The following is a 25735-nucleotide window of genomic DNA, read 5'->3' as shown; positions in this document are numbered from 1 at the left end:
ATAAATCTATAGTAATAAATAATGAAGTTGTTAAATGTTTTAGCAAATGTAGAAATTGTAAATAAGTGGCTACTTCATGGAGTATATTTTGCTAAACAGTTTATTTCTGTTTATTATTGGTGATAATACATTTAACAGATGTCGAGAAGTATATAGATCATGAATTGTACAATAATTTACCGGATAACAGCAGAATAGTTTGCAAATGACATCCCCATATAGTAATTTATTTTAGTAAGCTGTTGATATGCTTTTCATATAAAAGTAATTTTGGTTTTGTCCTTTAATTTATTGGCAAATGTGTTTGCATATAACTTTCTTGAACTTTTGCCAGTTACTGTTATGAGAACATAATGATTTTTTTTTCTTTGTGATAATGATGATAATGATATTTTGATCAACATTTAAAAGCAGATTAACGCAATGTGCAGAAAAGGTTTTCAGATAGAGACTATACATAGATTTAATGTAACTTATCATTATTTGATTGAGTACCAAGATGAATATAAACAGAGTTAATTTACAAGAATATCTTAGGCATAAATGTTATTCCTTATTTTCGAATATGTTTCTCTTTTTGATTGCAATATAAATTTATGACCTTTTGAATTGTTGTTGCTGGGATTTTAAGTTAACTTTTGAGCACATGAAGAGAGTTTTAGTAACTCTCTATCTCTTTTGTTGGTATTTATTATTCGGATCAATTCTCAATACTTTAGTTATATGGTATAGATAATGTCTAAATTATATTTAAATTTTCTAGCGATTTAGAAAAAAAATATAATTTAGATAGTTTTTTGACATGAAAACACACACACACATAATAGGAGTCTGTGCCTTAGGGCAGGTCTGTGAGCTAAAACTCAATCTCAATTCAGAGAAGAATAGTGTGTGATATGAAATGGCCATTTCATTTTGCAGTGCTGCAATTGGGCTATTTTTGAATACAAGAAAGCGAGGCTTGGACACACCACCCTGTCCACACAAGACATTGAACAACCATATGTACATATATATATATATATATATATATATATATATATATATATATATTTATATTTATATTTATATTACAGTACACATTATATATGTGTATATATACAAATATATAATATATACATTTATGCAAATTGCATATCTTATAAATATGTATTGTAATAGTATAATGTAACATGTTATTGTTGAAATTATACGCTTTTTTATATTCAATTTTGGTTTTTTAATTTAAAAAAAAATTTTGAATTCAAACGGTCTATATAATATTGGTGCATTTCTTCAGCATTTTATATTCGCACCCATGGTCGACGCTGGCGCCATCTACATTGGGAGAGGGAACTAACCCGGACAAATTGACAGTTTTGACCGAAAAACGTGGCAACGAAATATGGCCCGAGAGAGCGATCTATATACTCTTCTTTTATCTATGCATGCATCTATATAGGCGTTTACTTATCTATGCATGCATTTATATAGGCTATGTGCGAAGCATTATGTTTACTTATCTATGGTGCGAAGGCATGGAAGGGGAAGTCAAATCGACCGAAGCGTTCGTAGTGGCTACTTCGAGCATTAAAGTTGGCTATTATAACAGAAATTTTAAATGAAAACACATAAAATATTTGTTTATTTCAAATTTAAATAGGATAATTAAAAATGAGCCACCAAAGCTGTTGTATAGTGGGTTGTAGAAATACTAGCAGAAAAAGTGACTGCAAATTCTATACATTTTCTACAGCTAAGTGGAAATAAAATCAACGGGAAAAGTGGATCGCTGTGGTTAGAAGATTAAAGTAAGTATCATAACCTTATTGTTATAAAATACAATTCGGAGTATTATGAATAGTTGTAAAATTGTTATGTTTAGCAAAAAGCAAAATTATAAGTCAATAAATTGTTATATTATTGTTGTTTAATGCTTACTAGAAAAATTGTTTTGCAAAAATGTAATTAATGCAAGGCTGAAATAATGAAAAATATATATTTATATATTGTATATTGATTATGTATAACGATTATCTATATATTAATTACATTTTATTATATAAAATTGTAATTTTATGATTAAAAGAAAAATAAAAGTTATCACATAGCGCTAAAATGTTTATTTTGCAAACAGTTTTATTAATACAATGCTGAAATAATGCAAAATATATATTTGTAGTATTGATGGATCACCGCCGTGGGTTCCCAAGCCCTATGATCGCATTTGCAGTGAACATTTCATTAGAGGAAAAAATCGGACGAGGTATTGAGTCCTATCTACTTGCCAACAATATTTCAATTTACAAGCCTCGAAAAGTAATGTAGTTTTTTTTCTGCAATTTTATTTGATGGATGATGGAATCAAATCATGTCTTTATAATAATGTCTATTGTAAGTCTTTAGTTTGACCAAAAATAATAAAAAAATGAGTAAATTAATTTATTATTTACTTATTCTATTGATAAAATATGTTTATCATTATTATATTGTTTTTATTAAGAACTATTCCGAGATTATGACATAAGCTTTGAGGCACTTAACTGTAAAAATGTTTACTGCATTTTTTTATTGATTAATCATTATACTTAATTATGTTTTGAGTACGTTGAAGTATATTTAATAATTTCAATAAACATTCAGCGTTCACATTATTACTGTATCTTGTTTATTATATTTATAACAATTATTTAATATCTTTTTCTTTAACAAACTATAAAACCCATGAAAACCACACACTGATAGCCGCAATTAGTTCATATTTATTACGGCGCTACAGTCACGCACATAGCAAATACTCTTCTTTTATCTAAGCTTGCATCTTTGTTATCTATGACTTGCATTACCTCCATAGACCTTATCATATTAAAAGAAGGGTATACAGTAGGCCCTCGCTTTACACGGCACTCTGGGTGCACGGTTCCCATACTACACGGATCTAAATATCCGACATCCCTCCGACTACACGGACTTCTTATTACGCGGTATTTGGTCAACAGCCATAAGTTCGTTATGCAAAAGGGTATTGATGTAAATTTTGTTATCGGCTTTTATTCTTTTAGACATGCCTGATTGTATAATAGCCGCCTAAGAACACGTTTGAGCTGACTACTGCGTCGCGCCAATTTTTTGAATAAGGTGTCAATGTCCTACACGTCATTTTGTCCGTATTTCTCCTACTTAAAGTTGTATTTCTTGGTCTCCATACAACGCGATAAAAATGGTGCGATTTGTACCAACTCTGAGTCTCTCATAACACGGTTCCCATACTGCACTATGTAAGGTTCCATAGAACACACTACGAATTAGCCTGAATTGTATGTTAAATACGAGTTTCTTATAGCACGGTTCCTATACTGCACGGTACGCACTTGCCGCGTAAAGCGAGGGTTTACTGTATACATGTATATAAGGTCTATGATTACCTCCCAGAAATTACAAAGGTTGTAAAAATTATTTATTTCTTTCACAAGTCGTCAGAATAATGATATTATTATAACCAGTGGTGCAAAGCATCGTATCTTAGGGTAAATTGCTCGAACCGATACCGATAATTAAAATCTTAAACTAGCTGTAAGTGGAATTCTGTCTTAAGGCAATTAAGGCATCGTGCCTTAAGGCAAATTGCTGGAACTTCCCGTACCAAAATTTTTTTTTTAAAAACGATTAAGATTTTTGAAAAAATTTACTTTGAAAAAATAAGATTTTTGAGAAACTATATATTGGACAAAAATTACTTTTTTTGAAAAAAAAAAAATTTTTTTATTTTTTTTTTTTAAAAAAAATGTTTTATTTTATTTTGACATATTTTGGAAGATCTAAACTTTTTTTCAGAGCATCGTACTGCTTTAACTGCATAAAGACGAAATATCAAAGCCCGTAAGCGCCGCGTCGCCGTCTAACGCGTAAACATTGGTACGGAACCCATAGAAATGTAAAAAAAATTTATACTTATTGTTAAAATCTCTATAAAATATTTGATAATTTGATGTGCATATGTCTAATGATCATTTTTGACCGCCAAATGGCATTTTTTTTTACTTTTTTTATCAGATCTCCGAAACCGTTAGACCTGCCTTCATGAAAATTTGATCAATTCTTTATCTTGTCAATACAAGTAAAATGTTTTTTGAAATATTCAAATCGGACGCTCCGTTCTCTTAAAAACTGAGTTACCGTTTTCGGCACTTTTTGCCCCGTATCTTTGGAACGGCTAGACCTGCTTTCGCCAAAAACTAATCAGCACGTCTCCTTATTAATACGAATCGAATGTTTTTTGAATTATTCAAATCGGTTGATCCGTGTTCCCGAAATCGTCGACGAAATTTGTATCCGCACATACATACACACACGCACATACATACATACATACATACATACATACATACATACATACATACATACACACACACACACACACACACACATACATCCATTTTTTCTAAGGTATGCCAAAATGTTCAGAAACCTCTGAAACGTAAAAGATATTAAACATTTTCATTTTCGATTTTTTTGCGATTACTATAACTTGCCCTACGGGAAGTTAAAAAAACTTTCAATTTTTTGAAAACAGAAAAAAATGAGATTTGAAAATATTGAATTGATAAAACTAAACCTATATTATCAAAATATCTGACAATTTGGCGTGCTTAGGTTCATTATTGATCATATTTGACACCAATTCGCATTCCTTCACGGGCGAGTTATTCGAAAAATGAACATAAGCCAATTGTTTATAAATATTTACGTTTCAAAACCTTTTTAACATTTGGAATACCTTAAGAAAAATTGATGTATGCATGTGTATTTCCGGTTAATTTTTTTGTCGACGCTTTTGAGACGAATCAACAGATTGAATAATTCAATTGTCGGGAAGATGTGCTGATCAGTTTTTGGTAAGGACAGTTTACCCATTTCGGAATAGGGGGCACAACGATAAAAAATAGCTATTTAATTTTTTAGAGATCCCCATCATTATCTATTCGATTGAAAAGTTCAAAACACATTTTACTTGTGCAACGAATGAAGAATTGACTAAATTTTTTGCGATGGTAAAGTGAGTGTGCATTTTTGGTGATCTAAAAAGTGCCATTTGATGGGTAAAAAGTGATCAATGAACATTTGCACATAAAATTATAAGATTTTTTCACAAAAATTTTAATAATCAGTACAAATTTTGTTTTCATTTTTAGCTTCTCGCGGGGGTAAGTTATAGTAGTCGCAAAAAAATCGATTTTTTTTGCATATCTTTACGTTTCAAAGGTTCCTAACCCTTTGTGGCTTAAAAAAATGGATGTTTGTGTGCGTGTGCGTTTGGATATAAGTAATATGAATGTATGTTATTAGGACGAATACTAATTTTCGTCCACGGTTTCTAGAGCACGATCAGCCGATTTGTATGATTCAAGAAGCGTTCGATTCCTACTGATAGGGAGACGTGCTGATTAGTTTTTGGCGAAGGCAGGTTCGGCAATTTCAAAGATACGAGACAAAAGTGCCAAAAAATGAAAATTCGGTTTTGAGAGAATAGAGCGTCCGATTTGAATGATTCAAAAAACATTTTACTCATATTGACGAAATTAATGAATTAAGCGAGTTTTGGGAAGGCAGGTACAGCGGTTATGAAGATCCAGAAGAAAAAAGTTATAAAAATAAAACTTGGTGGTGAAAAATGATCATTGGACATACGCATAATTTTTGTTATAACATTGCAAAAAACTCTAAATTTTCAAACAAAGTGCTCCTTCGGTAAGTTAATAATAAGTCAGCCTTAGTAGATAATTTCTAATAATCAAGTAACCATAAAAGAATCAACAGTCGGATTACCATCTACAAAAATACGACACTTTTTGCTTCGTATAATCGAAACGGCTGGACCAGCCTTAGCAAAAAACTAATCAGAAACCATGGGAATCGAACATACATACATTACATACACACAGGCACATTTTGAGGTATACTAAAATGTTCAGAAGGCCTTGAAACGTGAAGATAAGAAAAAATATCATTTTTGATTCATTTGCGATTAATATAACTTCCTTACGCAAAGTTAAAAATTATATCTAAATAATTTAAAAAAAATATTTAATTAAAAAGGCCTAAGGCGGCAGAGAAAAACTGAATTACCATTTTTGGCATTTTACTCATATTGACGAAATTAATGAATTAAGCGAGTTTTGGGAAGGCAGGTACAGCGGTTATGAAGATCCAGAAGAAAAAAGTTATAAAAATAAAACTTGGTGGTGAAAAATGATCATTGGACATACGCATAATTTTTGTTATAACATTGCAAAAAACTCTAAATTTTCAAACAAAGTGCTCCTTCGGTAAGTTAATAATAAGTCAGCCTTAGTAGATAATTTCTAATAATCAAGTAACCATAAAAGAATCAACAGTCGGATTACCATCTACAAAAATACGACACTTTTTGCTTCGTATAATCGAAACGCCTGAACCTACCTTGTCCATAAACTATACAGCACTTCTCCTTATCAATTAATCGAATTTTTTTGAATCATTCAAATCGATTGATCTGTGTTCCCGAAACTGTCGATGAATACACACACACACGCATACAACTTTTTTTTCTAAAATCTTATAAAGCAATTATATAAATTTATATGAACAAATTCATTTAAGATTTTTTACGATTACTATATACCCAACGGAAAGTTAATAAATTTCATTTCAATATTTTACGAATTTTATATAATTTAATTCATTATTTTTTTATTTATTTATTAACTTCTCGAAGGAGAACTTTATGTTTTTATAAAAGCCATTCGATGTATCTTGATGAGGACTATTGTTTGTCAGCTTTGCGCGACGATCAGCCAAGCCGTTTCTTTGTAAATCGCAGAGAAGTGAAAAAAAATTCGTCCACTTTTTAGCCCGCAATTATGAATCTAACTATTTTGTTTAACAATTTTATGTGTCTTCACATTATAATTTTTTTCTTTTTTTAACAAATTATAAGTATTTTCACATAATAAATCAATAAGTATTTCGTTTTACAAATTTTTAGGTATTAATGATACGATATGAAATAGGTGCTTTGTTTAACAATTTTATAAGTGTTTTTAAATTATAAGATTTCAGTACACAAATTATTGAATATTTTAACAATAAGAATTTTGTTCAAGCAATTGATAATTATTTGTGAGTTTTATTATTTAGGTAGCGAAGATAAAAAAATCAACTATAATAATAATAATAATCATAATAACAACTTTATCATGACAAAAATTCAGAAGTATTTTAGCAGCATAAATATTTAATTTTAGTTTAACAAAGGGTATGGACGCATAGCCTTACAGAATCGGCTCCACTCTGGTATTTAAATGATTTGTATGCTATTTTAAATGTCTTTTGAAACAATCCAATATACCAGTTTTTCAACTTTGTATCTCATCTTATGGCCGAGATTTCACTTTTTCAAACTCACTTTTTGCGTAACCATAAAAGATATTGATAAAAAATCTACGTGATTCTTTTCACATTGGCCAAATAATAATTTCTTATTAGCTAAAAAGTATAAAATAACTTTTCAGTTGATGTTTTCGAATACTAGATATAGCTGGATTACTTTCTAATCAACGTTATTTGAAAGCCTACTGTTTTTTCTTCTAGTACTGCAAATATTATTCAAATCAATCTTCTGGAACACGTTGGAAAATGGAGAAAACCTGAGCCCAGCGCCATTCCGAATGTGAATTTAACAAATAGTTAATATAAAAAATCCAACTCGATTCTGGGAAGAATAGTGTAAGATAGTATTGATATATCTCAAGCAGGTGAACTTCGCTGAAACTCCAATCCGATTCAGGGAAGAATAGTGTGAGATAGTATTAATTTATCTCAAGCAGGTGAACTTCAGTGAAACTCCAACTCGATTCAGGAAAAAATAGTGTGAGGTAGTATTAATTTATTCCAAGCAGTTGAACTGAAAATCAACCCGGTGAGATAGTTTTGATTTACCTCAAGCAGAGTAAACTTCACTGAAACTCCGACCTGATTCAGGGAAAAATAGTGAGTTAGTATTAATTTATCTCAAGCAGGTAAACTTTCCTGAAACTCCAACTCGATTCAGGAAAGAATAGTGTGAGATAGTATTGATTTATCTCAAGCAGGTGAACTTCGCTGAAACTCCAACCCGATTCAGGGAAGAACAATGTGAGATAGTAGTGATTTATCTCAAGCATGTATATTTGTGATATAAAGTAAAGGATTGATTTGATGAATTATGTAAATACATATCTTGGTATTCATATACTAAATATAAAAAGGTTGTTCAACCGTTTGAGTACGAATCTAAATAAATTGGCTCTAGTAAAAAAAATGAAATATATAAAAACTGTTGTACATTGTTTTTAAAAACTTTTATTTTTATATATGTTTGTCGATTATGTATTGTATGTAAATTTCAGAATTTACATGTCGATTCAATTTACACATACACCAAAAAAAAAATTAAAAACCTGATAAAATATTGCTTATAATTATGAAATACTAATACGGTAAAGAATAAATTGTTCATAATTTAGTTAAATTTAAATGTCATTTATTAAGATCGTCATCAATATAAAATTAATATAAATATTGTACCTAAAATAGTAGAGAGATGGATAATATTTTATACAGACTCAATTTATAAAATCACCTCGACAATCATTATTTGATAAAGTATTCAAATAAACGAAAAAGAAGCTAGAAAACATGAGTCTAATAATATCATTTGTGGTTGCAGAAAGTACAGTCTTCGTTTCATTAAATTATCTAATTAATAAATAATATAAAAATCTTCCTCTTTCGATTTCTTATACACTATATTAATAATTATCATTTTAGATTAATATCTAATGTTCCAACGCTCAACTGTAAACCGAAACAAGATGTTAATATTGATCGTAACTATCACGAAAAATATTAGAACAAACATTCTCAAAATTTAGAAAGTTATAAGCTTTTAAGGAAAATCTTGAACTGTGGTCCAATTGTAACCATTTTTCGGTTATAGTGGTTCCCAAAGAATAACCTTTTTGTTATTTATAGTATTTTTCATCAAAAATAAAGTTTTTGTCTCACCAATGAGCTTGCGCGTTGAACAAAGATTTCAACTTTTAGTAAGCGAAATGCGTTAGCAGATATCGTGTCCTGTCATTCACTTATAATTATATACAGTCAACCCTCGGTTTACACGGTAGTCTGGGTACTCGGTTCCCATATGGTTCCCATACTACGCGGAGCTAAAAATCTGACATCCTGCCGACTACACGGACTTCCTATTACACGGTTTTTGTTCAACAGCCCATAAGTTCCTTGCGCAACCTATGAGTGATTATAGGAACTTGATATCAAAAGGGTATTAATGTAAGTTTTGCTATCGACTTTCATCTTTTAGACATGCCTGATATAATAGCTGCCTAAGAACACGTTTGACCTGACTACTGCGTCGCGCCAATTTTTGAATAAGGTGTCAATGTCATACATGTCATTTCGTTCGTATTATTCCTACTTCAAGTTGTATTTCTTGGTCTCCATACAGCACGATGAAAAAGGTGCAATTTGTACTAACTCTGAGTCTCTCATAGCGCGGTTCCTATACTGCACTATGTAAGCTTCCATAGAATGCACTACGAATTAGCCTGAATTGTATGTTAAATACGAGTTTTTTATTGCACGGTCTCCATACTGCACGGTACGTTTTTATTTATTACGCACTGGCCGCGTAAAGCGAGGATTTACTGTATATAGTTAATTTAAATAAATAGAATTGAATTTGTTAAGTAGAATTTGAATAAAAATTAGGAGTAAGAATAGAAATTATAGAATTCGAATAACTGAGTTGAATTAGGAGTAAGTGGTGTATGGCGCATCGTGACAAGGCAAATTGCCGAAACTTCCCGTACCGTAACGAAATGTTCGAGGAATATTAAATGTTTTTAGATAGATTATTATAAATACTGTAACATTGTCTAATATTTATAAGAATTATATGAACTGAATCACATAGTCAAAAATATTCATTTAAAGTATATAAGTGAGCTTTAAAACTTTAGCCATAATTAAAATTGAAATCCGAATTATTTTCGATATACAAAAAAAACTGAAATGATACATTTTTTTCCAAAAGCAATTGTTTTGTCAACACAAGCAGAGTTTTTTGAATCATTCAATTAAGATGCTTATTTCTCTCAAAAACTGCCATTTTTTGTATATCTCTGTATCTTCGAAATGTCTGGGCCTGCCTTTGCCAAAAACTAATAACCACTTTCCCCAATCATTACGAATTGAATGTTTTTTTAAATCATTCAAATCGGATGCTCCGTTCTCTCAAAAACTCGATTTCTATTTTTTGCACTCTTTGCTCTTTATCTTCGTAACGGCTGGACCTGCCTTTGCCAAAAGCACATCTCCCTATCAATAGGAATCGAATGTTTTCTGAACAGTTCAAATCGGTTGATCCGTGTACCCGAAAACGTGAACAGAAAAATGCGGACACGCAAAACACACACACACACATCCATTTTTTCTGAGGTATGCCAAAATGTGCATAAACCTTCAAAACGTCGAGGAATGCAAAAATTTTCATTTTTCAAACAATATAGGAGTTGAATAGAATTAGAAATTTGAAATGAAAGAGCAAGAATTGAAGAGAAAAAATGAAGAGTCAAATTGAAGTAAATAATTGATAGAAATTGAAGAAGAAAAATAAAGAATATAGTATAGGATATATATAGATTGTATATGAAATAAATAAATAGTATAGAATGTAAATAAATAAAAATGTTGTAGGTTGCTAAATGCTCAGAGCGAGGCCAAATAAAGTAAAAAAAAATGAATCTATCAGGTATTTTAGCACATTACAATTCTGTTTAAATGCACGAACTTTTAAGGAAATTTGCCAACGACTTTTAATAATTTTATTTTAAGAAAGGATCTTTCAAAATTGACTAATTTTGAACATTTTAAATTCATGGTACATTAACCAGTAGTCTTAATTCCTAAAAGCTTGGGGCAGCAGTCATTATTTTTTACTCTGATCTTTGAAATGCTATTTATGGTTATGATTTAAAAGTTAAAATAAATAAAAATAATTAAAATTAACAACAATAGCTGAAAAATTGTCATAGCTTGACCACAGCTGTACGCTGTACTTAAAAGTACATAATTATCGAACTACATACAATTTTTTTTCTCTAATATTCTTCATGATACGATCAATGCTTTATCACCCCATTTCGTCTTGACGTTGAGTTCTGGGACACCATGTATACATTCATCATTTACATTCGTTCTATTCTAGTTATTATTATTTATAATTTTAATTTTTTGAGCTAAAAGCCACCTTTTTTGAAATTATAGTATAGTATGTACTCACTATACTAAAATACCTCACTATATTGAAAGTGAAATTTAATATTTAACAAAAAAATAGATTTTGTAAACTAATGCATTTACCACTTACAAATCTTTTAATTTTTTCGTATTTCTTTTTTCATCCTATATTAATATTTTACTATATGTACTTTGCTTTCAATTCACTTACGGAACCATAAATTGAATTGTTTTAATTTTAAAATAATTAAAAATATTACATTTAATTATATTAAAATTACATTTAATTATATTAAAATTACATTTTAATTACATTAATTATATCAAAATATAATTTTTTGTTTATATGTTGTCCCATATAGGCAAAACATAGAATTAAATAATTAGAAATAAAAAAAAAAATGGAAAAAAGGACGGCTTATAGGTAAGAAAATTAAAATTATTAATTAGAAAATTAAAATAGAAAGAATATTCTTTTTGGAAATATAAACACAATGCACTCTTATCTATTTATTGTGTGATCAGAAATTACAGGAAAATGGAAAATTTTTCATTAAAAGAATCCTGAAATAATTTGAAAATTTCTAAAGATATTTGAGATGCGTGCTAATTAGTTTTTACCAAATAATAATGGACGTGTTTTTTCGTAATTAAATATAAATAAGAAATTATTTAGCTCTTTTAAGAAAACTTTAAATGACCATAGAGTTTGTAATCTTAATGGAAAATTGTTGAGTTTTAAAAATTAATTAAAGTTTGAATTAAATTGCATATACCTGCTACAAGTTTGTTTTAATCATATCAGTTGGAAATCGCATTGAGTAAGAGAAAATGAAAATTTATATCATAAGTTAAATAATATCAGTTACAATTTTTATATAAATAGCTAAATCTCAATACTGATTAAGCCCATTATTTACATGTATTGCGAAGATTATGCAACATGCCACTTATATCTAGTTTCATAAGTAGAGCAAAAAGAGTGCTTTGTATTCATATTTGCAAAAATATATATATATATATATATATATATATATATATATATATATATTATGGTTATCCTATATATTATCCTTAATATGAAAATTTTCAAATTTTGATTTATATATATTTTTTGATAAAAATAATTCTCTAAAAATTTTAGCTATTAATATTAACTACATATAGTATAAAAGATAGGCCACACTCCAACCATAGTTTCTTATGGAAATAACACGAGTAAAACTCCATAACTTAGCAACAAGTGAATCAAAATTTTGAGAATAACATTGTATTTGCTTATCATAAATAAAAAATTTACAACAAAAATTTTATATATTTTATAAAATAAATATTTACTTAGAAAGGAGAATCAAGAAACTTTGGTTGGAGTACGGGATCATCTTAAATTTAATATTAAGAGCTAAAAATTTCAGAGTTTTTTTTTATCAATTTGAAAGCATTTAAGCCACCCCTATACACACATATATATATATATATATATATATATATATATATATATACACAATAACAATAATGAATATGAATTTACAAATAATGTGTTTTTTTATGTTTCGTCAAATTACTTGTTTGATTAAAAGCTTTACCACATACTTCACATTTAAAAGGTCTTGTCCCAGTATGAATAATCATGTGCGTTGTTAAACTGCCCGATTGAGTAAAAGTTTTATTACATATTTCACATTTAAAAGGTAGCTCATCTGAATGAACAACCATATGTCGTGCTAAATGACTCGATTGTGTATACGCTTTATTGCACACTGCACATTTAAAAGGGCGTTCACCAGAATGAATAAGTTTATGAAGTTTCAAATGATGGGACAGAGCAAATGCTCTATCACAAATCTCACATTTAAAAGGGCGCTCTCCGGTGTGAGTTCTGAGATGCACTGTCAATTGGCTCGATTGAGAACACGTTTTTCCACAAAACGTACATTTATATGATTTAAGGCAAGTCATCCGGGAATGAATAACTAATTCATCAAATTCAGTGAATACTTTTTTGCAATTGTGACATTCGTAAGGTCCTTCATCGTCGCTTACATCCTGTCTTTTTTCTTCATCTATTGTTAGTTCAGTTTTCATGAATTTCTCGACAATTATTGGTTCTTCTAAACATTCTTCTTCTTTATCCTTTTCAGATTTATCTAATTCTTGATTTGGCGCAGCGGTTTCAACTGGGATCTCTTCTACACAATATTCTACTGATTCAATCTTAACCACTTGCTCAGAAACTGAAGGTTTTACTTCCGACATATTTAATATATATGCACGTTATATAAATTAAATTAGGCATTACATAGTTGAAACAAAATTAGTTGTGTTTTATATTAAAAATATATACTAAAATTAGTATTAAAAATACTTTAGAAGCAGATCGTCATTTTGACGTGTCGACCAAGCAAATATCAAGTTGTCAAACAATATGGAGGCACCAACATTCAGATATAAAAGAATATTTTTTCGTTAATGTTGGTATAAAATAATAACTAACGGTGCAATTTTTAAATGCTTTAATTTTTTGAAAAGTGTGATTTTTTTCGAAGCAATCGCGTTGTGTAGCTGTTTTTGAAACAAAATATCAATGCGCGTTACGCCGCGTAGCAGTCTAGCGGTTAAACATGGTTCTTATTACAAGTTTTGGTAAGAACGTTTTAAGAAATTTCTTCCTTCCAATCCTTCTACTATGGCATAGCTTTATCGAAGCGCGTAAGCGCCGCGTCGTCGTCTAACGGATAAACACTGGTACGGAACCCATAGGAATGTTAACAAAACTTATACTTATTGTTAAAATCTTTATAAAATATATGATAATTTGATATGCATAATGATTATTGTTGACCGCCAAATGTTATATTTTTTAGTTTTTTTTACTAGATCTCCGAAACCGCTAGACCTATCTTTATGAAAATTTGATCAAATCTTCATCCTGTTAATACAAGTAAAATGTTTTTTGAATTATTCCAATCGGACGTTCTGTTCTCTTAAAAACTGAGTTACCGTTTTTGGCCCTTTTTGCCCCATATCTTCGGAACGGCTAGGCCTGCCTTTGCACAAGACTAATCAGCACGTCTTCTTACCAATACAAATCGAATGTTTTTTGAATTAGTCAAATCGCTTCATCCGTGTACCCGAAATCGTCGACAAAAATTTGTATCCGAACACACACATACACGCACACACACACACATACACACACATACATCAATTTTTTCTAAGGCATGGCAAAATGTTCAGAAGGTTTTAAAACGTAAAGATATATAAAAAAAATATTTTCGATTTTTTGCGATTACTATAACTTGCTCCACGGGAAGTTAATTATAAATAAATCAATTTATCATCTCCATAACATTAACAATCGTCATTTCATTTCGAATCAAATTAAAAAAAAAATAGTTGCTAAATTTACACAAAATTGAAAAAGTGCTCCCGCATAGTCACAGTCTAAACGCATTTGCAAATAATTCTGTGCGACATTTTCACTTATACTGTGCTTAGCTTGGCGGCATTTTCACATTTTTCAATAATTTTCACAAAATTGGAAAAGTGCTCCAGTACATAAACAGTCTAAACGCATTGCGTAAACATTTGTACCAGAGTGGCGCTTAGACTGTGCATAGCCTGGGTGATTTTTTGAATTTTTAATCCAAAATTACAAAAAAAATTTTTGAAAAAAAAATTAGAAACAAAAATTTTTTTTTCCAAAATCAATTATTTTGTTGAAACAAGCAGAAAGTTCTTTCGTTCTCCGAAACCTCTGGGCCTACCTTTGCCAAAAACTAATCAGCACATCTCCCTATCAATAGAAATCGAATGTTTTTTAAACTATTCAAATCGGTTGATCCGTTCTCTCAAAAACTCGCTTTCTATTTTTTGCACTCTTTGCTCCATATCTCCGTAACGGCTAGACCTGCCTTTGCCAAAAACTAATCAGCACATCTCCCTATCCATAGGAATCGAATGTTTTTTAAACCATTCAAATCGGTTGATCCGTGCGCCCGAAAACGTGGACGAAAAAACGCGGACATACAAAACACACACATACACACATCCATTTTTTCTGAGGTATGCCAAAATGTTCAGAAACCTTCAAAACGTCGAGAAATGTAAAATTTTTTGATTTCGATTTTTGGACGATTACAATAACTTACCCTACGGGAAGTTAATAATAATAATAATAAATAGTTAATCAGTTAATAGTTAATAGTAGATAGTTGAATGAATAGTAAATTTGTAATGTAATGTATAGTGTATATTGTAATATAGTAATAATTAATATTAAATAGTAAATAGTTAATAGTTAATTGTTAGGAAAATAGTAAATAGTGAATAGTGATAACTGAATAGTTAAATAGTTAGTAATTGAATAGTTAATAGTGAATAGTAATAAGTGAATAGCTATCAGTAAATAGTGAATTTAGAATAGTTAAATAGTGAATAGTGAATAGTTAAATAGTGAATAGCTAATAGTTAAATAGTTATAAGTAAATAGTTAATAGTTAAAAAGTAAATAGTTAAATAGTTAATTGTGAATAGTAAATAGTAAATAGTTAATAGTGAATAGTGATAACTAAATAGTTTAATAGTTAATAGTTAAATAGATGAATAGTAAATAGTGAACAGTTAACAGTAAATAGTGAATAGTAATAACTGAATAGTTAAATAGTGAATAGTTAATAGTAAATAGTGAATAGTTATGAGTAAATAGTGAATTAAGAATAGTTGAACTGTGGATATTTAAATAGTAAATAGTTGAATAGTAAAATAGTGAATAGAGAATAGTGATAACTGAATAGTTAATAGTAAATAGTGAATAGATAATAACAAATAGTGAATAGTTATTAGTAAATAGTGAATTAAAAATAGTTAAATAGGTAATAGTCAATGGTTAAATAGTTAATAGTTATTAATTAAATAGTTAATAGTTTATATAGTCAATAGTTAATAGATAAATTGTTAATGGTAAATATTTAATAGTGAATAATAAATAATGAATATTAATATGCATATGACTAAAATAAATAATATAATTTTTTTTGTTTATTTCTGCTAATTTTAACAATCAGATTACAATACAATCTGTAAGTTAAAAGTATTGGTACTGAAAATCAAAATCAAGAAGGAAAAAAATAGAATAAAAGGAGTTAAAGAAAAGAAATAGAATAAATAAATGAATAAATAATAATTAAAATAATTGTATTAATAATAAAAACAATAATCAATAATAAATAATAATTAAAAGTAACTTGTTTGAAAATTTTCCTGTGCAAAACAGAGAAAATTATGTTGTTGACGGTGGATCACTGGGCCATTTTCTTTTCAAGCGTTTTAATTTTTCGGCTGTCGGTACTATTTACATTTCCGGATTGACGTGTATGTTTTGAAAGATTAGACTTCTGTTTTTACTCTTGCTGGCGCAGCCCCATAGCTCTATCCCATAAGTCCATATTGGAATTATTATTGCTTTGTATAATAGACAATTATTTTCCAGAGACAGTTTGGATGATCTTCTCATTAGCCAGTTTATTTCCTTTAGTTTCAAATCTATTTGTTTTTTTTTTAAATATGCGTTTTCCAATTTAGTTTACTTTCTATATGTATTCCAAGGTATTTCACGGAATCCTGGCTTGGTATAATAGTCTTATTCAAATATAGGCAGGACTTGTGTAATGATGAGGTGTTGAGATTTCTTAACGTTAGTTTTTATGTTCTATTTATCTAGCCATAGTTCTATTTTCGTCAGGTAATTTTGAAGTAAAGAAGTAGCTGTTGTCACATCTTTATGATTCGAGGTAATAGCAATGGTGCTTATTGTTAATGTCGGATCGAGTGCCATATCACTGGTGTATCCCTAATATATAAGAAACATAGCAGATATAGTGTTAGACTGAGAGCACTACCTTGCGGAACACCGGAATGAATTGGTTTTGGAGAGGAAAGTTTTTCATTTTCTTTAATTTGAATTTTTAATCGTGAAATATTTTGGAAATGTTTTCTTAAATTTGTATAATAATCCCATGTGCCAAACATTGTCGAAGGTCTGGCTAATGTCTAGAAAAACTGCTACACAAAATTATTTTCTTATATAGGGCTGTGAGGATTGAGTTGGTTATTCTGTTGCATTTCTGTATTGTTGAGTGATGTCTTCTGAAACCAAGTTGGTGGTTGGGTATCCAGGATTCAGGCAGTTTTATGACCTTTTAGGTATACAAACCCAAATAATGCCATTGTGTTTTTTTATCAGAAAATACAAAAATATTACTTCAAAGATACAGAACCTTATGCTTATAGAACAATGAAATTGTGTACAAGTGTGAATAGCTCAAATGTATAATTTATTGAATCGTAAGGGGCCATATTTCTAACTACGACAATCTTTGGCCGTGAACGACGGCAATCAGGAATATACATACCGAAAAACACACGAAACAAAATGCATTTAGTCTGGTTTTAGCAGCAAAAAATATTTAGTATTATTTTATTACTTTTACACAATTCTATAATTGTATAAAAGTAATAATATGCTAATCAAACTACCTGATATAATAATAATTCTCGAATCAAAATAACAGAAGAAAAATTTAGAAAGCAGAAGTATTATTATTTGGTGAAAATATTTTATGATAAATGTCTTGCTTTTATTACAAAGTTTACTACATTATTTTTATACAAAACTAATCCAAAAAATCAATTAGTTTCTCAAATTAAATTGAATTTGATTTTAAAGTTTTGCGTTTTTACTTTGGTCAAACTGCTAAAATTACGACTTATTGAGTCGATCATCTGGTCGACCAAAAAACTTTACAACCCGTCTTTTATTTGTGAATTTTTTAGAAAAATTGTTTTATTGATATTTATTCATAAATTTTCATTTCAAATAATTAATTGGATTTGACAAATACTTAGATACATAAACAACGCACTATAGAACACATTTGTGTCGAGTATTTCGGTTTCAAAGTTGTTAGAGTCGTGGAGCTGTTAAGCGGATATAACTCCTCCTTCTAACTATATAGTAAGAGGCCATACTTCTAACTATGACAATCTTTGGCCGTAAATGACGGCAATCAGGAATATACATACCGAAAATTGTATGTAGGAAATTATACATACCAAACCAGGAAAAACAACAGAAAAAATTAATTATGATGTAAAATTGATTTCAATCAATCAATTTTACATCATAATTAATTTTTTCTGTTGTTTTTCCTGGTTCGGTATGTATAATTTCCTCCTTTTTATATATTTATATTTATCATCAACTTTGCATTTATGTTATATGTTTTTTAGATTACTGAATGATGACACACATCAAGTGTCGAAACGTTTAATGGAATTTTGTTATTTAATTTTTTTTAATTCGACGATTGGGCTGCAAAAATATTACAAATATAATATAATATATATATATATATATATATATATATATCTTATATATAAAATTCTTCTGTAACAATGTAAGTTTCATTTTTCCTCCTAAACTATAATTCGGATTTTCATGAATCTTCCTGAAGTTTGTTCGGGAAATTTTCTAGAATGTTTTGATTCACAGAAATATAGTTAGATTGTAGAAATAAATGGAAAAAAATACAAAAAACCGCTTATCATTGTTTGACCTTTAAAATATATAAGGCATGGTTTGACATTAAAAACAAATGACAACTGTCATTTGCCAAACATTTCTATTCACTTATAGGCTAAGGCAATATTAAAATACATGGTCTGTTCAAAAAGTACCCGGAATTACTAATAATTAAATTTCGCGGGTCTGGAGTGTCTGATTGTCAAAATTTTTTTTTTATTGTATTTATTGGACACAGTACTGTGTCAAGCATTGCAAGGAATAGTTGGTGTTTTTTGTATATCAAAAATTAAATGAAATTTAAATAAATTAGTAAAGAATGTGTAGTATATAAGTAACTGTTTTTGAAATTACACTGAAGATGAGACACACCATGGTCTCGAAACGTCTGTAATCATAAAATAAAGTTGTGTTAAACAAATCTGAGTGCTGTTTTGTTCATATTAAACAATTAATATTCGTTCCACTCATATCATAAAATTCTATAATATATATATATATATATATATATATATATATATATATATATATAATGCCCAATCTTACAATTTTTTTGTAGAATTTGAGTTGTATTAATAAAATATATATTTAACATTCTCTATAAATATATTCAATATTATTTATATGTATTATATTATCATAAATCAATTATATAATTTTATCAATTCACTAAATTTCTAATAGTATAAATCTATCCATAATTCATTAAATACTATCAAAAGTAAAAACATTTTATATAAAAATGATGAAATATACAATAAATAACATAAATTATATATATATATATATATATATATATATATATACATATTAAAGATGGGTAACTCACTCCGGAGTTATCACTTGGATACAACTCCTCCCTCGGAGTGAATCCGAGTGGAGTTGTTTCAAAGGATTTGTCATATCCGACCTCCTTAAACTGGTATTAAATCTGTTAACTCGTACAGGCATTTAGTGTTTTTGTCATTTTTGATGTGGGAAGGAAGCGGTCACTTTCTTTTCTCGCAGGCAGTTTTATGACCTTTTTATGTATAAAAGTCAAAATAAATTTTGTTTCTAGATCTTATTCACTTAATTTAACATTGAAAATATTTATTTATTAGAGAGAATGTGGTCAAGTTCAAAGTGCTGTCATATATGGAGAGATTTGATACTGCGGCGAGAGCAGCAAAGACTTTGAGGCGGCCGTACTCTCAAACCATCAATTTTACAAATAAACGGTTTTCTAAAGAATTGTAGGAAATTTTATCTAGTTTAATTCGTACATAGATACTTTTATCGTAGAATGAGCCAGAAAGGAGATATTTTAAAAAAGCTGTTTTTTGACGTCATTTTTCCAATATGGCGTCAACTTGCCGTTCAAATTTGAGGTGGCAAAGTTGATTTTCGTAAAGAGCACCTCGAAATCTATAAGATTACCAATTTTCAGAATTCCCGGAGTACTGTACCGACAAAACGACCAAATGACTGGACTAATACTATAGATACCGAAAAATATACGAAATGAAATACATTTATTTATTCTTGTTTTTCCATAGCCTAATAACAACACTTTAGAGTACAAAATTTATTAGTGATATCATTACCATTTAAGCAGTAAAAAATATTCAGTATTATATTATTACTTTTACACAATTATATAATTATGTAAGAGTAATAATATGCTAATTGAACTACGCGATATAATATTAATTTTCAAATGGAAATAGCAGAAGAAAAATTTTGAAAGCAGAAGTATTATATTTTGCTTTTATTACAAAGCTTACTACATAATTTTTATATAAAATTAATCTAAAAAATCAATTATTTTCTCATCAAAAGGAAATCATTAAATTGAATTTGATTCTCAAGTTTTGCGTTTTTACTTTAGTCCACACTGCTAAAATTACGAGACAATAAGTCGATCATCTGGTCGACCGAAAAATTTTACAATCCGTCATTTATTCGTGAATTTTTTAGAAAAATCATTTTATTGATAATTATTCACAAATTTTTATTTCAAATAATTAATGGGATTTGACAAATCCTTAGATACATAAACAGCGTACTATAGAACGCATTTGTTTAGAGTATTTCGGTTTCAAAATTGTCGGAGTCGTGGAGTTGTTTAGCGGATATAACTCCACCATGAAGCGGAGTCAAATCCGAGTCGATCCGGCTTCGGATATAATAAGCCCATCTCTAATACATATATATATATATATATATATATATATATATATATATATATATAGACACATATATTTATATCTAGTAGTAGCTTGCAGCCAATTATTTACTTATAAAAACAAATATATATATATATATATATATATATATATATATATCTAAATAGGTTTTACTAAATAAAACGGAGATGAGTTTTCATCACACCATTTAAAAAATTTCAAACCGCAAGCTGCTGCAATATACATTAATGTTATTGCATCACCTTCAGCATTATGTGCATCTTTAGCATCTTCTTTATAAATTCTTTTATAAACATCACCTAACTTAAACGACGTTTTAGTTTTAGATACAAAAAGGCACTTTTTTGCACTTGTGCAATTTCTATCATTATAATCAGTACGTTCTCTTTTAGCTCTTAAATTATTTTCAATATATGTCGAGCTTGTGGACCGTGTTGGAGTTGTTTCATTGATAATTCTCACAGCCTCAGGTTGATAATAATTTAGTTCTTTCTTGAAATCACTAAATTTACCATCAGATAATTTTGAATTATCCAATTCATCAGTTGATTTTAAATCGGAAATGCTATCATTCATGCAAGATTTCTCTGTTGATTCTACAACAATTTGATCAATTATTGAATTCTCTTGAGACAATTGCTCAAGTGGTTTTATATCTAGTGTTATTGTATCATTTATGTTATCAGGCATTAAATTTAATTCATGTAATTCTTTAAAAGCATTTAAACTGTCTACGCATAAAATGCTCTCACATAGTTTCTATAATATAATATAAAACAAATTATGAGATCAGCATTAACTATTTAAAATTTTATATATTATTGATAAAACAATAATAGATCAGTTACCTGTCCAAGTTTATGTATTTCCTTTTGCAATATGGGATAATCAAATTTGTTTCCATTATGAGCAACTAAACAAACAGGTTCTGGTAGTCTCGATAAAAATAGTTCTATCATTTTTATTGTATCTAAATCAAATACCCTCTGGTGTTCCAGAATATCATTTGCCAAACCTGGAAAATACAAAAATACACATTATTACACAAAACATACTTAATAATGAATATTTATTCAAGATAAATCTGGAATGCAGCATACCATAGAAAATAACATTATAAAAAATTAAGAGGTCCCTCTGTGCAGAAACATTTATGCTTTTTAATATGGAAATGAAAATAATACGTGGCAGGAATTGATTTTTAATCAACTCGTATTGTTTCTTTAAGACCAACGGCATTTATAACTAGTGGTGTATGGCATCGTGCCTTAAGGCAAATTGCTGAAACTTCCCGTACCGTAACAAAATGTTCAAGGAATATTAAATGTTTTGAAATAGATTATTATTAATACTGTAACATTGTCTAATATTTATAAAAATTATATAAACTGAATCACAAAGTCAAAAATATGTATTTAAAGTATATAAGTGAGCTTTAAAAGTTTAGTCAGAATTAAAATTGAAATCTGAATTATTTTCGATACACACATATATAAAATAGAAATGAATTTTTTTTTCAAAAGCAATTGTTTTGTCAATACAAGTAAAAAGTTTTTTGAATCATTCAATTCGGATGCTAATTTCTCTCAAAATCTCAATTTTTTGAATATATTTAGCTCTGTATTTTCGAAATGGCAGGCACGGCCTTTGCCAAAAATTCATAACAACTTCTCCTAATCATTACTAATTGAATGTTTTTAGATCATTCAAATCGGATGCTCTGTTTTCTCAAAGACTCGATTTCTATTTTCTGCACTTTGAACCTGCCTTTGCCAAAAACTAATCAGCACATCTCCCTATCAATAGGAATCGAATGTTTTTTGAACCATTCAAATCGGTTGATCCGTGCGCTTGAAAACGTAAACGAAAAAATGCGGACACACAAAACACACACACACACAGATTTTTGGTTCATTACTATTACTATAACTACCCTATGGAAAGTTAAACATTACTTTATTAACAATACACAGTTGAAAGAATCTTTTAATTTCCAATTATAGAGTAGAGATATCTAAATTTACAACATTTCTATGGGATAGATTATGATTACTCAAATAAGATTTCAGATGTGACATTTTCCAATATTTCTTGCAAAGATTGCATTAATGCATTAACCCCCTTTAGAAGTTGTAGCATTTTCCTTTCTGATGTCATTATTTATAGTTTCTACTGTGGTTACCAGGAAATTCATATCAGAATTTCCTGTAAGGATTATGGGATTCTAATGATCAATTTCTTTATTAGTTACGTCTTGTATACAGAGTTTGCAAACCTGCAGTGATAGTGATAAGACAAATGTTGCAATAGATGATTTAATAAAACTCATGAAATTGAAATTTGAATAAATTTCTTCAAATTATTTTTGCTGATGTTGACTACATATGAATGTGCACTCACAGCACATCTTTTTGATATTGAAAAGGTCATACCTAAGTAAGCTTTTATATTTAAATTTGGAGTTGATTTACAAGAGATAGCAAGCCAAACAAAATTTCGTTTTGTTGAAATCATAGTATGAAATTGAAACATTTTAGTTAGGTAGTTGACTGATATTCATTAAATCATATTGATAAATAATCGTAAAAGTCCCCTTATTTTAATTACTTCCCTTTGAACAAAATTTATTGATATGTGACTGTTCTCTCAGTGGACCATTAAACAAAGCGCTCTTATGAAAAATGGAATTCAAGTAACATAACCTAAAATATGATATCAGACAAAATGAGTTATGTCATTTATTAATTAATTATAAAATTAACAAATGATTGATAATAATGGGTAATTCAAATGCAGAAATATCAGAAATTTCTTCTAGTCCCGATTCACTTGAAGTAGAAAACATACATAAACCAAGATGTAACAAAGTGTCCAGAAACAAAGAAAGCTCGGAAGCATGTATTGTAGAAAAAGTGAAAGAAAATTGAAGAAAAGGACACATTGATAGAAGCACATAAAGTTTGCATGAGAAAAATGGGATTTAACATATAATTTAATTGTAGTTAATCTCTTAGACTCTATATGTACTTATGATATAATTTATAAATATAAGTCAATAAATATGATGAATATATGAATATAAATATAATTCTCTGATCCATCAAACGTTGAATGAGCTCATGACGAATAAGAAAATCCTAAGACTTTGTGTATTAAATAACAAACTTGATTGTTCCCCTGATGTGACATTGCTATATGTTGAAATATAACTTCCAAAAGAGCTTCGAGTATCAGGTAACGATAATAATGAATGACAAGTAAATAAATAAATCATTGGAAACTTATTCTGTCTATTAATAAAACCTGTAATGTCAGTTGAAGTGATGATCCTTCTAGGATTAACACATAATGTTAATTTGTTTATACTCTAGGCAACGTTTTATATTTGCAATCCATGAAATGATCTCTTGTGCCGCTACCATCGTCAACTCTGTTATTCTTGTCCTATTAAATTCATAATCAGGCAAACCTGTCGTTTCTATATCAAAGAACACAAATGTTTTGATTTCATTTGAAGTCATTATAAAATAAATAAGATAAAATATAATTAATATATATAAAAATAATACTAAAATTATTTAGTTAGGTTAAAATGATATTAAGCCATAGCGTCTTTGATGATGTTTTGTTTGATAAGAGCTGTCAAATATATAAGAAGAGAAAGAGAAGAAATATAAACAAGTTGGACAACTGTATCGATATCATCCATAATCCATAGACCTTATACAATTTCATGGACTGCTAATTCGCTCAGAGCGTGACTGCAGCGCCCATGCAGCGCCGTAATAAATATGAACTAATGACGGCTATCAGTGTGTGGTTTTCATGGTTTTATATGTTTGTTAAAGAAAAAAGATATTAAATAATTGTTATAAATAATAATAAACAAGATACAGTAATAATGTGAACGCCGAAAGTTTATTGAAATTATTCAACGTACTTAAAACATAATTAAGTATAATGATTAATTAAATAAAGAAATGCAGTAAACATTTTTAAGGTTAAGTGCCTCAAAGCTTATGTCATAATCTCGGAATTGTTCTCAATAAAAAAAATATAATAATGATAAAATATTTTATCAATATAATAAGTAAATAATAAATTAATTTACTCATTTTTTTATTATTTTTGGTCAAACTAAAGACTTACAATAGACATTATTATAAAGACATTATTTGATTCCATCATCCATCGGATAAAATTGCAGGAAAAAAAACTACTTTAACTTTTCGAGGCTTGTAAATTGAAGAAAATACTGTTGGCAAGTGGATATAGGACTCAATACCTCGTCCGATTTTTTTCCTCTAATGAAATGTTCACTGCAAATGCGATCATAGGTCTTGGAAACCCACGGCGGTGATCCATCAACACTACAAATATATATTTTGCATTATTTCAGCATTGTATTAAATAAACTGTTTGCAAAAAAAAACACTTTAGCGCTATGTGATAACTTTTATTTTTCTCTTAATCATAAAATTACAATTATTATATAATAAAATGTAATTAATATATAGATAATAGTTATACATAATCAATATACAATATATAAATATTATTTTTCATTATTCAGCCTTGTATTAATTACATTGTTTGCAAAACAATTTTTTCTAGTAAGCATTAAACAACAATAATATAACAATTTATT

General features: G+C 28.7%; 2 protein-coding genes across 2 annotated transcripts; both read right to left on the bottom strand.

Annotated features, from left to right (window-relative positions):
• Positions 1-1498: 1498 nt before the first annotated feature.
• On the bottom strand, positions 1499-13572 carry LOC113391007 (zinc finger protein 724-like). The gene is made up of 2 exons (XM_026626994.1): positions 12910-13572; positions 1499-1579 (listed from the first exon to the last, which is right to left on the bottom strand). The coding sequence occupies exons 1-2, from the start codon at positions 13570-13572 to the stop codon at positions 1499-1501; spliced, it is 744 nt and encodes a 247-aa protein (XP_026482779.1).
• Positions 13573-21225: 7653 nt separating this feature from the next.
• Positions 21226-24608, bottom strand: LOC113391006 (three-prime repair exonuclease 1-like). Its single transcript, XM_026626992.1, is given in 5 exon segments — positions 21226-21846; positions 21936-22102; positions 24391-24450; positions 24453-24494; positions 24497-24608. Coding segments are annotated over 5 exon segments (1002 nt in total).
• Between the last annotated feature and the right edge of the window lie 1127 nt (positions 24609-25735).

The sequence above is a fragment of the Ctenocephalides felis genome, unplaced genomic scaffold (genome assembly GCF_003426905.1).
Source record: "Ctenocephalides felis isolate EL2017-DRISC unplaced genomic scaffold, ASM342690v1 CF-g0.4_SCAFFOLD_03725, whole genome shotgun sequence".
NCBI lineage: Eukaryota > Metazoa > Arthropoda > Insecta > Siphonaptera > Pulicidae > Ctenocephalides > Ctenocephalides felis.
Note: the sequence above shows the minus strand (reverse complement) of the source record. Positions and strands in the feature narration are given on the sequence as shown.

Bases quoted from the DNA above. Each gene is read 5' to 3' on its own strand.
- LOC113391007 (XM_026626994.1), bottom strand. From the start codon at position 13,572: ATGTCGGAAGTAAAACCTTCAGTTTCTGAGCAAGTGGTTAAGATTGAA. The intron at 1,580-12,909 runs GTATGTGGTAAA...CTGTTATAATAG, and splicing joins CAAGACCTTTTAAATGTGAA to CCAACTTTAATGCTCGAAGT.